This window comes from Melopsittacus undulatus, chromosome 6 (assembly GCF_012275295.1).
Source record: "Melopsittacus undulatus isolate bMelUnd1 chromosome 6, bMelUnd1.mat.Z, whole genome shotgun sequence".
Classification (NCBI taxonomy): Eukaryota; Metazoa; Chordata; class Aves; order Psittaciformes; family Psittaculidae; genus Melopsittacus; species Melopsittacus undulatus.
In genome coordinates, this window is record NC_047532.1 from 11,031,256 (window position 1) to 11,043,526 (window position 12,271).

General features: G+C 50.0%; 1 protein-coding gene across 1 annotated transcript in view; it reads right to left on the reverse strand.

The window, feature by feature from the left end:
- Positions 1-2,163: 2,163 nt before the first annotated feature.
- The window catches only part of PGM1 (phosphoglucomutase 1), a 28,465-nt gene continuing 18,357 nt past the window's right edge, over positions 2,164-12,271 (reverse strand). Inside the window, exons 5-11 of the mRNA XM_005151179.4 lie at positions 11,817-12,007; positions 11,244-11,398; positions 10,684-10,799; positions 6,800-6,935; positions 5,256-5,439; positions 3,887-4,021; positions 2,164-2,855 (exon numbers count right to left, since the gene is read on the reverse strand). Of these exons, the coding sequence (XP_005151236.1) occupies positions 2,766-2,855; positions 3,887-4,021; positions 5,256-5,439; positions 6,800-6,935; positions 10,684-10,799; positions 11,244-11,398; positions 11,817-12,007 (1,007 nt within the window). The 3' untranslated portion in view covers positions 2,164-2,765. The remainder of the gene's footprint in view (positions 2,856-3,886; positions 4,022-5,255; positions 5,440-6,799; positions 6,936-10,683; positions 10,800-11,243; positions 11,399-11,816; positions 12,008-12,271) is intronic.

The following is a 12,271-nucleotide window of genomic DNA, read 5'->3' on the forward strand; positions in this document are numbered from 1 at the left end:
TCAAGTAGATTTAGGCTTGGTCTTCAAGTGCTCAGAAGAAAGGAGACTCCCCGGATCAATTTGGAAGCTTCCCCTTCCTGCCCATGCAGCTCATGCTTCCAGAGGGATTCGTTTGGCAGAAGTCATTGGAGCATCTATGCTAACACTGCCTGACATGCAGTGTGGAAATGGAGTCGTGGCTGCAGCCCCAACTATGCCAAACAGTTTCTCCATAACAATTACAAACCTTCTCTGCAGCTTAAAAAGGGAAGAGTGAGCCGGGAAGCAGCAGCAAAGAGGAGTTTTAATCATAGCCCAGCACCCAGTACTCTCAGGGAACAAGGGCTTCGATTAGAGACTGAAACCTGAACTTGCCAGTAACAATGTAAGCAAGGAATCACAGAATCCCAGCCTGGTTTGGGTTTTGGAAGGGACCTTAAAGCTCATCCAGCTCCAACCCCTGCCATGGGCAGGGACCCCTTCCACTGGAGCAGCTTGCTCCAAGCCCCTGTGTCCAACCTGGCCTTGAACACTGCCAGGGATGGGGCAGCCACAGCTTCTCGGAGAGGAGGTTTCACAGCAGTGACTTGCTTGAAAATGGGGGTTTAGCCCTTTGTCCCCTTGGTGTTTGCTGGGACTTTGGATTTCTTCTGTTGTGTTTTACTCAGTGATGTGGCATGGCTCACTCGGGGCAAGGCTCTGTGCGCCCTGGGAACAGCAGCCTCCTGGAGCTCTTGGCACCTGCGCTGCCTCCAGGGGTTTTCCTTTCACTCGGCAGATTGTGAGTGGCAGGAATTGGCAGCGCCATGGCAGGAAGGAGCTGCAGGAGCCCAGCACTGGCACACAGCGGTTTGGTGATGGCCCTTGGCACTGTCAATACATGGACTTCGGAGACTGACCTTGGGCATCTGGTTTTGTGAAGCACTCACCACCACATGCTGGGGTGGAAGCTTGTCTGTCTCCACACACATGACTTGTTTGGGTTTGGTTTTCCCTTTTTCCTCTGAGTGGGAGGAACCCACACTCCACCCCTGCTATTTTTCACTGTCAAGAGGAATCCTTGTTGCCATGGTCTGTGGCCAGACTCCAAGCACAAGCATTGCTTCCTCAGACAACTGACACAGCATTTATCCAGATAAACTCCTGGTGTTCTCCTGCGTTGTTGGCCTGAGTCCATCCAGCACAAAGGCCGTGGCTGGTCCAAAACCAAAGCACAAGGAGGACAGGGCTGCAGTGGAAAGGACACGGTGGTGGCTTTCCCCACCCATTTGGGTGACAAAGGCATACCGAAAGAGGAAAGTCACCTGCATTCATTCCCACTAACACTTTACTAACATAACTTAAGCTATAACAGCCTTGAGATGCAGAGAGTAAACCAAAGACATCTTGTGGCTTTATCGGGGGTTGTTTTCCAAGACCCCCTGTTGCTGGAAGGTCTCACCTCCAGGGATGAAGAGCACTGTATCAGCAGGTCTGGTCCTCTGCAGGGCAAAGTCAGCCAGTTGGACCAGGAGCAGGAACGCAGCTCAGCTCCAAGGGGATGGCTTCCTAGAACAGGGTTGGAAGGTGCAGCTGCAAGGTGTTAACATCGGAGCATGACAACTGTATCCAAAGTGACCCTCCTCTGTGCCCTTGGGAAAGATAGTGAGCATTAATGCCATCAAATCTGATTATTCCAAGGAGAGCTGGGCTGGTTCAGCCTGGAGAAGGCTCCTTAAGAGGAGACCTTAGAGCAGCTCCAGTGACTAAAAGGGCTGCAGGAAACCTGGAGAGGGGCTTGGGACAAGGGCCTGTAGGGACAGGCCAAGGGGAATGGCTTGAACCTGCCAGAACAGGGGAGACTCAGATGAGCTCTTAGGCAGAAGCTCTTCCCTGTGAGGGTGCTGAGGCGCTGGCACAGGGTGCCCAGAGAAGCTGTGGCTGCCCTATCCCTGGCAGTGTTCAAGGCCAGGCTGGACACAGGAGTTTGGGGCAAGCTGCTCCAGTGGAAGGGGTCCCTGCCCGTGGCAGGGGTTGGAGCTGGATGGGCTTTAAGGTCCCTTCCAGCACAAACCAGGCTGGGATTCTGTGATCTTGCCATCCACATTCAACCAGATGAGCTCATCAAAACAACCTTTTGTTCTTCCAAAAAGAGCCTTTCAAGACATAAGGGAGGAAAAAGACTAATAGAGCACTGCACAGTAATTGTGGCCTATATCACTTTAATAACCTGCAACGCTTGTTATTGCTCATTTCTGTGTGGAAGGTTCGTTGTGACTTTTTCTTATAGAGCAGGCAAAAAGAAAGCAATTTATATAATTTGTTTTGAAAGAGAAAAATCCACTTGAGTGAAAAATACTCAGCCCTAATAGACAGCCTTCACTGGCTCAGAGACATCACAGTTAAAAGACTCTATTAACAGGGGTAGCGCTTGTGTTTCTTCTCCAGAAAGTTTCCAAGACAAAAAAAAGTCTCTGTATTATTGAGGAATTTTGTGTCTTTGTGATTTCTAGAACCTTTTGTTGAAGCAGAAGAAAGAGAAGTGCATCTGCTAAAGCAAAAGGCTGGGCTAAGTAGCACCACACAAGCTGCCAGCGGTGCTGTGCGGCGCGGAACAGCAGCACAGCCATGTGCGCAACAAGCGTTGACAGGGGCAGGGCTTTATTGGCTATTCTCAGCAGTTCAATAGTGTTCTTACATATAGAGATAAGACTAATATTCCTCTTTTAGTGACAGATGTGACAATAGAATGGGACAGGCTGACTTCCTTCACTCGTGAGCATCCAGCGCAGTGTCTGACCAAGCCTTTAGGTGATGACAGTCGGACCGGTGCGGCCAGTTCTTTCATGGAGCTGGGAGAGTTTCAGTGCAATAGAAATGAGAGGTGCCAACATGACCTGCAGAAAGGAAAGAGGTGGCTCAGAACCATGGAACAGAGTGCACATCGTGTCCACCCTTCCCTCAAGGGCATCTGGTGTCAGCCAAGGACACCCCAAGCCTGGCACTGCTGGTCAAAGGACTGCTTTAGGTTCACAATGGGAGCTGTGGGACCACCACAGTGAGGGATGTGGTGTTACCACCACGTACAGGTTCAGAGAGAAAACCCCAGCACAGCTCCAGTGCTGCTGGTGCCACCCTCACTGTGCCATACTCCAAACTCTGCTGCACCATTAGCACCATTAAATCCTGAGTTCAGTTTGTGCCTCTCAGAACATGGGGTTCTGAGTCCTTTGTCAATAACAGCACAGTATGCAAAAAGAGCTCGAGGACTGCTTGCTGGGGAATAGAAAATGAGAATTCTTTTCCTCTTGTGCCTACAAGAGAGGTCAGCAGCATTTCTAAAGGATGCTGTAAAGAATGTGCATTATTCAGGTCTGGGGCAGTAGCACAAGAGGGACGTGGAGCTGCTGGAGTGAATCCAGAGGAGGCCATGGAGATGCTGCGAGGGCTGGAGCAGCTCTGCTCTGGAGCCAGGCTGAGAGAGCTGGGCTGGGGCAGCCTGGACAAGAGAAGGCTCCTGAAGGGGAGAGCTGAGAGCAGCTCCAGTGCCTAAAGGGGCTGACAATTCCCACATTCTGTATCGGAACGAGCTGATTTTATCCCCAGTAATGCAACATTTCAACTACAAGGTGAGTTCAGGACTGAAACGGTGTCTTCCCACACCTGCAACCAGCCACAGCTGTAACATAAACAAACAGGAATTCTCATGTGGGATTGCAGGAGCAGCTGTGAGGGATTCCGAGTAACACAGGAGGTTTTTAAATACATCTATTGTATAAATAGATGAAAGATTGGGATTAAAGGTACTAAAGCCAAAACACCTCACACCTCCACATCGCTCTAAGCAATGCAGTGCTAAGCAAAGGTTTAAGCTTGCTGGGGAGGCTGAAGGGAGCCAACGGTGCCATGGCTGAAGCTCAGCGCTCACCTGAGGGTCCTCATGGATCTTCTGAGGGTCCTTCTCGTAGCTGTCGATGTAGAGCCGCACGGTGGCCCCCGCGCTGCCGGTACCGCTGAGTCTGAAGATGATGCGGGAGCCATCAGAGAAGATGAGCCGCAAGCCCTGGTACGAGAGGAGGGGAGGAAAGAAGCCTCTGAGCCTTGAGCTTCTTGGGAACCCAAGGCGTTTTCCATAAGGTCCAGCATGGCTGTGCCTGAGCTGCATGATCCCTAAGCTCCTCCTTAGGGAGCCACAGAAAACTCCATTATCCTCTCCCCACTTCCAGAGGAGCTTGTGTCCCTCCTAATCCACCCTGGAGAACTTGCTAGAGCTCCTGAGCACAAAGTATGTTGCCGCTCTAAGATCCCTCACCCCAGCACTTGCTTGGATGGAAATGAGCCAGGTGCTGCCAGCCATTGGAGTAACCTCCCCAGGGGAGTGTTGCGCTCCCCAGCATTGGACACTGTTAAGATTTGGCTGGGCAGAGTACTGGGGCATCCAGTCTAGGTCTTACTTTGCCAGGAAAGGTTGGACCAGATGATCCTTGAGGTCCTTTCCAAGGATGGTGTGATTCTATGATTCTCTGTCACACACAGCATTACCAACCCACCGCTCTTCCACAAAAATTGGACATAAAGAAAATGCTCCTGTCATCCCACAGGCAGGGGAATCATTCCTGCAGGATTTCTCCATTATTCCTTCCCACTTACTATGCTTCCACATTATGCTGCTGAACCAGTCCATCTACAGGACATTTTTATGTCAATCTCTGGTCACAGGTTACTCTTCTCACATGTATTTAATAGTCCAGTGACTTCTGGAGCCTGGAATTCCATCCCCATTACAGCCTTTCTGCACAGGACAAGCACATGGGAGTGGCACCAGCTTGGGGACAAATACATTGAGGGGATTTGCTTGCAGCAACCTGGGGGTCTGGTGCTAGAGACAAGATGACACTTGAACAGGGGGGAGTTGTTCCTCGTGCTCCAGTGGGGTTTCAACCCTTCATTCAGCACAACCTATTCCTCAGATGGTGGCCCATGACCCGAAGGACCCCCCTTCAACTCAGCTCCATCATTCCTTCCCCTTCAGGGTGGCTGTATAGAAGCTCTGCTCCCCTTCCAAGCCCTGCTAGGGCTGGAGCAGCCTCCAGACCCTTCCCTTTCCAAGGCAGCAATTTCCCTCACTTGGAGAAGGAATCACACCAGCAAACACAGGGCAGAAACAACATTCCAAGGGACAAATGCAGTGTTTGACTTTGTCCATTGCATTTGTGTTGCTTTAAAGATAAGCCCAAAATCCACAGCACAACCCCCCCCTCTGAGGCCACGTTCAGCCCAGGCCAGGCTGTGCCCACCTGGTTTTTGGAGACGCTTCCATCCACGGGATCATTGTACTCAAAGTTATCAGCTTTCTCAACCGTGTAGACTTTGTCACCACACGAGAGCTGCTTCCCCACAAAGGAGCGGTCAAACATCACCGCCTCCAAATCCTTCATCATTTTGTTAGCTGCATCTGCATCCACCTCCTCATAGTCGTATCTACAAGCAGGCACCACAAAAGAAAGGTTAGGAAGGGGAGGCTGCCATGAGCAGGAATGTGCTGTGATGTCCTTGTTGTAACACTGTGGTCTGCCCCATGGATGTGCTCTACTTCTTTATTGGAGGAGAGGACAGGCAGAAAAGAGAGGAGGATCTGTGTGCAGCAACATGGCTATGATCCAACACAAATCCATGGGATACACCACAACACATCCCCAAGCATTCAGTGCCAGGAGAGATGAAAGTGCAGGTTGTGTTGTGCTATTGTACATTGTGGTGGTGTACTCCAGCAATACTGACTGCACAGAATTTATCCATGTCAGGATCTCAGCAGGTTCCTCAGGATAAAACCTTTGCCTGAACATCCTCCTGTGCATCCACAGCAAACTGCAGGAGTGACTGCAGCCAGGATAACGTGCCAGTGCCAGCTTTGATCTCTCTAACCCAGGAAAGAGAGGCAGCAGAGAGCGGCTGAGGTGCACATCAGAATGTGAGACTTTGCATTCTGATTCCCAGCATGATCTCGCCTGCTTTTATTCCCCAGCTGGTTGGCTGGAGCACGCATGGGCTTGCTAACCTGCTACTACTGCACTGCTCGCTCTGCAGACGTACCTCTGGTGCTGAAAGACTGCCTTTTTATTCAAGGCTTTGGCATTTTTTCCACATTCAGCTGTGTGCTGGCTTTGTGGTGTTGGGGGGAAGAGAAGGAAAAGGCAAATTCCTTCATTTGGCAATCTGAGACACAATTTTCAGGCAGGTATTCCCAGCTGAAAGATTTCTGCCTAATGCGTTCACCCCATACAGCATTCCCACCTCTGCTTGGTGCAGGCTGGTTCTCCCTTCCCTTTCCATCTTCCATATCTACTGCAGTTGAAATTAAGGGTATTTTGGGACTGGACAGAAATTCAACCAGGTGAATAACAGGCTAGGAGCCATGCATCCATTCAATAAGACATCACTGAAGACATTACAGGTTAACTTGGGATTTGTAGTCTCCAGAAACATCCTGTTCCAATGGCAAAAAAGACTCTTGCAAGGAAAAAATATCCATTAAAAGAACAAAAAAAAAGGACACTTTCATATATAAAAGGCACAGCCTTTGATACTGATTAGATTTATGTTTAGAATAACAAATCCTAAACCAGATACTGGGACAGGTTAAGGTGAGTACCTGCTGGCTTATTTAACCCAGTTATGGGTCCATACAGCAACAACCTGTTGGGGGGGGGGGGGTTAAATCACTGCAATCAGCACGTGTAAGGAGGCAGGAACTGTGCTGTGGTGGTGCCAGCAGTGCGTGGGGCTCTGACCTTGGAAGGCTGACCACAGGACAGAGGTGAGCACGTGGTGTCTGCCCCACCTGGTGAAGAAGTTCCTGCCGTACTTCTGCCAGTGATCCTTCATGATGTCCTCCACGCTCTGCTTGCGGGTGGCCAGGATGGAGAGCCAGGCCAGGACAGCCCACAGCCCGTCCTTCTCACGGATGTGGTCAGAGCCTGCAGAGAGCCGCAGCACAAACACGTTTCCCACCTCTTTTCATGCAAGAGCCTGTGCTACAGCCCTACCTTGTCTTCCCCATCCAACTGGCAGCCGTACAGACACACAAGTGGAAGCCATTCCATGAGCTTGATCCCTGCTGTATTGTTAAAATGGTTCAAGATATCATCTGCTTTTAGCTATAGCCCAAATAAAACATTCAGCCTCTTTTAACGCACACACACTCATTGTTCACAGATCCTTAATTCTGTTCCCAAGGAAGCAATGGGGATAAAACGGTCATCAAAAGAAAGAAGTTAAAAACAGAGGGAAATGCAAAGGAACAGCTCAGGAAGGACTAACATCAACCTCCTCAAGCAGCTGTCATGAGCTGTCTGCCAAATCAGCATACCCTGAACAGCACATATTCTGGCTGAGCACCAAGAAAAATGTCTGCCCTTGCTGAGGAAGCCAAACTCTAACGACTCCGAAATTAGCATCCCAGAATCCTTGAATGGTTTGGGTTGGAAAGGACCTTAAAGCTCCTCCAGTTCCAACCCCTGCCACAGACAGGGACACCTTCCACTGGAGCAGCTTGCTCCAAGCCCCTGTGTCCAACCTGGCCTTGAACACTGCCAGGGATGGGGCAGCCACAGCTTCTCTGGGCACCCTGTGCCAGTGCCTCAGCACCCTCACAGGGAAGATATCACCCCACAACAGAGAGAAAAGCCCAGACAACACCGGGTCTGGCAAACAGCAGTGCAAGGAAACACTCCATCACATGTGGAGACCCCAAGGAGAGCCCTGTGCCCCCTCTCACCCATCCCATAACGGCTGTCAAAGACCCTGATGTGGCTGGAAGAGGGCTCCTCCAGAGCAAGCACTGCACAGAGAGCAGGAATCCACCAGAGGCTGGCCCAGCCTTGCCCTGGGAGCACACTGGACAGGGATCTCACGGCACCAGGGCCCTTGGGAAACCAGAGAGGGTGTTGCAACTTATCCAGCACTCTGAGCACCTAAATTAAACAAGGATCAAATGGCAGCCGAGAATACACCCAGGCCAGACCCCAGCCTTTTAGCTTGCGAGTGCTCCACAGATGCACAGCTTCTGGCTTTCATCGTTTATGCTCAGGAAAACCTCCAACCAGGTATTAATTAATCCCAAGGAGCCGGGGTATGCAGAGAGCACTCTGGAGCTCCCACTCTGCCCTCTCAAGGGTAGCCAGAGTGGGCAATCACCTGGGGAAAAGGCAGGGGCACGGGTTATGTGGGGCTTTGCATAAATCCCACTACTGTGGACACAGTGATAAATGATCTTCAGGGTCCTTTACAGCAGAGAGAGCTGTGCAGAGGTGATGGAGAGGAATGCTACATAAACACAAGTCCCATGTGATGTATCAACTTATTGCTGGAATCAAATACTCAAGGAAGCAAGCAGGAATTCTGTCATGTCGCATTACTCTAATTGCTCCTGGACTCCAGTCCCACCGGGGCACAGTTTGTTTCAATTTTTACTGGGTCTATTTGCCTGCTCCTTCACCTCTCTCCCCTTCAGCACTCACATTCTGGCCGGCTCCAAACAGCTCCTCATTAACTTGCTATCAAACAACCTTCCTTGCCCTTTTCATTCCTGAGAGTGTATGTGCCAGATGGACAAACCCCTTTTGCATTGCAGGGGGAGGGTCCAGCACTCCTGGGCCCTTTCTGTCCCCCCCCAGACTGATTCAGTTCCTGCCCACTCGTGCTGCTGCATGGCCAAAATCTCAGCCCTTGCTGCAACTGGAGTCACTTTAGTTTGTAATGCAGAGTCACTCAGCTACTGGGGGAGGGAGAGAAGCTATGAGCTCATGGCTCATACAGTAAAAGATGGAAACAATTTTAGAGAGCTGCTCATTAGAGACCATCTCCTATCAGCAGCTGCATGAATCATTTGGTGCTTTTTGTTGTTATTTATTTACTGAAATGCTGGTGCCCTCTCATTAGCCAAAGTTCAGAATGTAAACTTAATGCAGGCTGAAATCAGTCAGGGCAAAGCTCCAAAATCTGTCTTTGCTCATACTTCAAGATTTCTTTACACAGATACCATGTTTTGTGAAACTCCCCCTTTCTTCCTGAGGCCATATCCCATGTATCAGAACAGCATTTGATTGCAATAGCATTGCCACTGAAGACTGCTTCAGCCCGGTAGCAAACTGTGGGCACCCAGTGGTGCCATTTCCTCAGCTACAGAAAAGCTGGGGTAGTCCTTTCTTGTCAAGTCCTGCACCCCAGTTCCACACAGCACAGTCATAGCATGGTTTGTATTGGAAGGGACCTTAGAGCTCATCCAGCTCCAACCCCCTGCCACAGGCAGGGACCCCTTCCACTGGAGCAGCTTGCTCCAAGCCCCTGTGTCCAACCTGGCCTTGAACACTGCCAGGGATGGGGCAGCCACAGCTTCTCTGGGCACCCTGTGCCAGCGCCTCAGCACCCTCCCAGGGAAGAGCTTCTGCCTAAGAGCTCAGCTCAGTCTCCCCTGTTCGGGCAGGTTCAAGCCATTCCCCTTGGCCTGTCCCTACAGGCCCTTGTCCCAAGCCCCTCTCCAGGTTTCTTTCCTGCAGCCCCTTTAGGCCCTGGAGCTGCTCTCAGGTCTCCCCTTCAGGAGCCTTCTCTTGTCCAGGCTGCCCCAGCTCAGCTCTCTCAGCCTGGCTCCAGAGCAGAGCTGCTCCAGCCCTCGCAGCAGCTCCATGGCCTCCTCTGGCCTCGCTCCAACAGCTCCAGTCCCTCTTGTGTTGGGATTTGAGACCATCCCTTTTCTGTGAGACACCCCCACACAGGCTGAAATGTTTTTGTGAAATACGGGATGATGGAATGAAAACACGCAAGGTTTGAGCCTGAAATCATCCAACCTTAATTCCCTCAGGACCCTGTGCCTTGTGTGTCCTACCAACTGCCCCTGGTCTTCAGAGGTCTTTAGGGAACAGGAAAAACAAGACCTTGGGGGGTATTCAGACCTGATAAAACTCAGCCTTTGTGCATGAATTAGGTGCTGACCTAATGGGAAGGTTGCATTTCCACAGTCAGGACATTAAAACCATGTGGTAGATGCCACAGGAGAGCTCAGGAAGAGCTGAGGCCTCACAGGAACACTGCGTGTTTTGAACACGCCGCGCCGACGCAGAGCAAAACCTGCTCACTTCTACTTCCCTGCACAAATAATGGCTGTGTCACGTGCACACCCCTAGTAAATTCCTTAAGATGTTCACTTTGTTTCTCAGTAACCCAATAACTTGCTCCGACTGTTCAAAGGCAAGTGTTAATTTAAACTTTATAAATCATACCTTGTTTTTCGAACAGGAAAATGAGGGCCCTATTAAGCTCAGAGATTTAATAGTGACCTGAAACCTTCCCTAATAAAACTGCATGCTCCAAACCATATTTCTTTCCAGAAATGAAAACATTTAGAAGGTTTTCCTGGCCACCAAGAGTTGAAAAATACATTTAACATTGCACTTAATCCCCATAGACTCAATGACCGGGCTAGTAAAGAGGCCCTCAAACTTCCTGCATATCTACATATGCCTTCCTAACTAACTGAAAGGAGAGCTAGCTCCTGCCTGACCAAACTTGGTGTTTGTTTCCACCAAGGATTCTTGCAAGCTTTTTTAAGATGTAATTAATTAGAAGCATTAATAACTATATATGAAAGATATATCCCAAGCTACCCACCACAACAAAGAATTAGGAGGAATAATAGCATCCTTGGTGAGATCAGGAATGCTGACTTACCAGTACCAAAGCTTTCCTCTCCACACAGAGACAGCTTGTTTGCATCCATCAAGTTTCCAAAGAACTTCCAGCCAGTTGGAGTTTCATACAAAGCAATCTTTGTAGCTTGGGCCACCCTTCAAAGGTGAGAAAGGCTAAAGTCACATCATAGCTGGAGTCTCAGCACTCCCATGTGTAATACTGCAGCAGGAGCTTCAGCTGGTACCAAGCATTGCTTTTGGTGTAGCACTGAATGCCAGTCATGCCACTGGCTTGGTTTTTTATAATGAACAATTCTTTGTCCAATAAACCCATTTCATCCTGGTATGAGGCTTGGAAATAGGTGGGATCATGCAATCTCAGCCTGGTTTGGGTTGGAAGGGACCTTAATGATCATCTAGTTCCAACCCCTTGCACAATTAAAGAGTAGATATAAACATAACAGCTCTGGCTCTGCTTCACCCCTCAGATGGACCACGAGATGGTCCCATGAGATGCACTCATTCCCACTGAAGACAAAAGGACAGTCCCTCTCCTTGGCTGGGCTCCCCTCTCCCACCATGCACAGAGGTGGATGTTACCTATCCAGAGCCCCGCTGGTGGGCATGCTCCGGGCAAAGCCACGCACTCCAGTCTGCTGGAAGTACGGGATGCTGAAGATGTTGGCAGCAATGACAGCAACGGAGTCGGAGGGGTTCACAAAGAAGCCGTGTTTCCCAAGAATCATGTTGCGATCCTGGGGAAGACAAGAGAGGAACAGCTCTGATCCATGCTTAGTATGGAGCGACTGCAGAGGCAGAAGTTGTTCTGCTTGGCAGACACAGCCCATAAAGCCAGCGACTCACAGAGGGTTTCTTGACTGCACTGAAATAAATGCAGAGTTTTGACACAGTTAAATAGCACCTGGATAGGATTTCACTTTCCTGCTGATTTTTCACAGCCTTTAAAGCTATTTAAACACAGTTTGGACTTCAGCATCGACATAGGAGCCAGCTATTGCTGTGGTGGCAAATTGCAGCAAGCAGTTCACCTCCATTCACAACTGGAAAGAGGAAAAATAAAAGGTCTTTGCCCTCATTCTCCTCTGCTCCTGAGCAGTCACTCCCCATAGCTGATTAGAGGGCAAAAAGGTGAATAAGGAACAGCCTATTTACCCCATCTCCATCAAAGGCAGCTCCAAAGTCGTACTCTCCTGTCTTCATGGTCTGAACCAGGTCAGCAGCATAGGTTAAGTTGGGGTCAGGATGGTGGCCACCAAAGTCCTCCAGTGGGGTGCAGTTCACAGCTGAGTTTGCTGGGGCTCCAAGCTCCTCACACAGGATCTTTTTTACATAAGGGCCCACAACTATCACAGCAAAACATGGAAACAAGTCAGCCTCTGCCCCTCGCTTTGCACCAGCCACATAACCACCCAGCTCACCAGTAACCACTACATAACCACCAGTCTGGTCAGTTTGGGTGGGTTTATGTAGTTTATGGAGTAAAGCACAAATGATTACATCAAAGACCCAAGCAGCACATAGGTGTGTTTAACCCTGATCCACGCAGGCACACAGGCTCTTGCCAAAGCAGCTTCTCAGCTGGGGGGTTGTCCCACTAAATAAGGCAA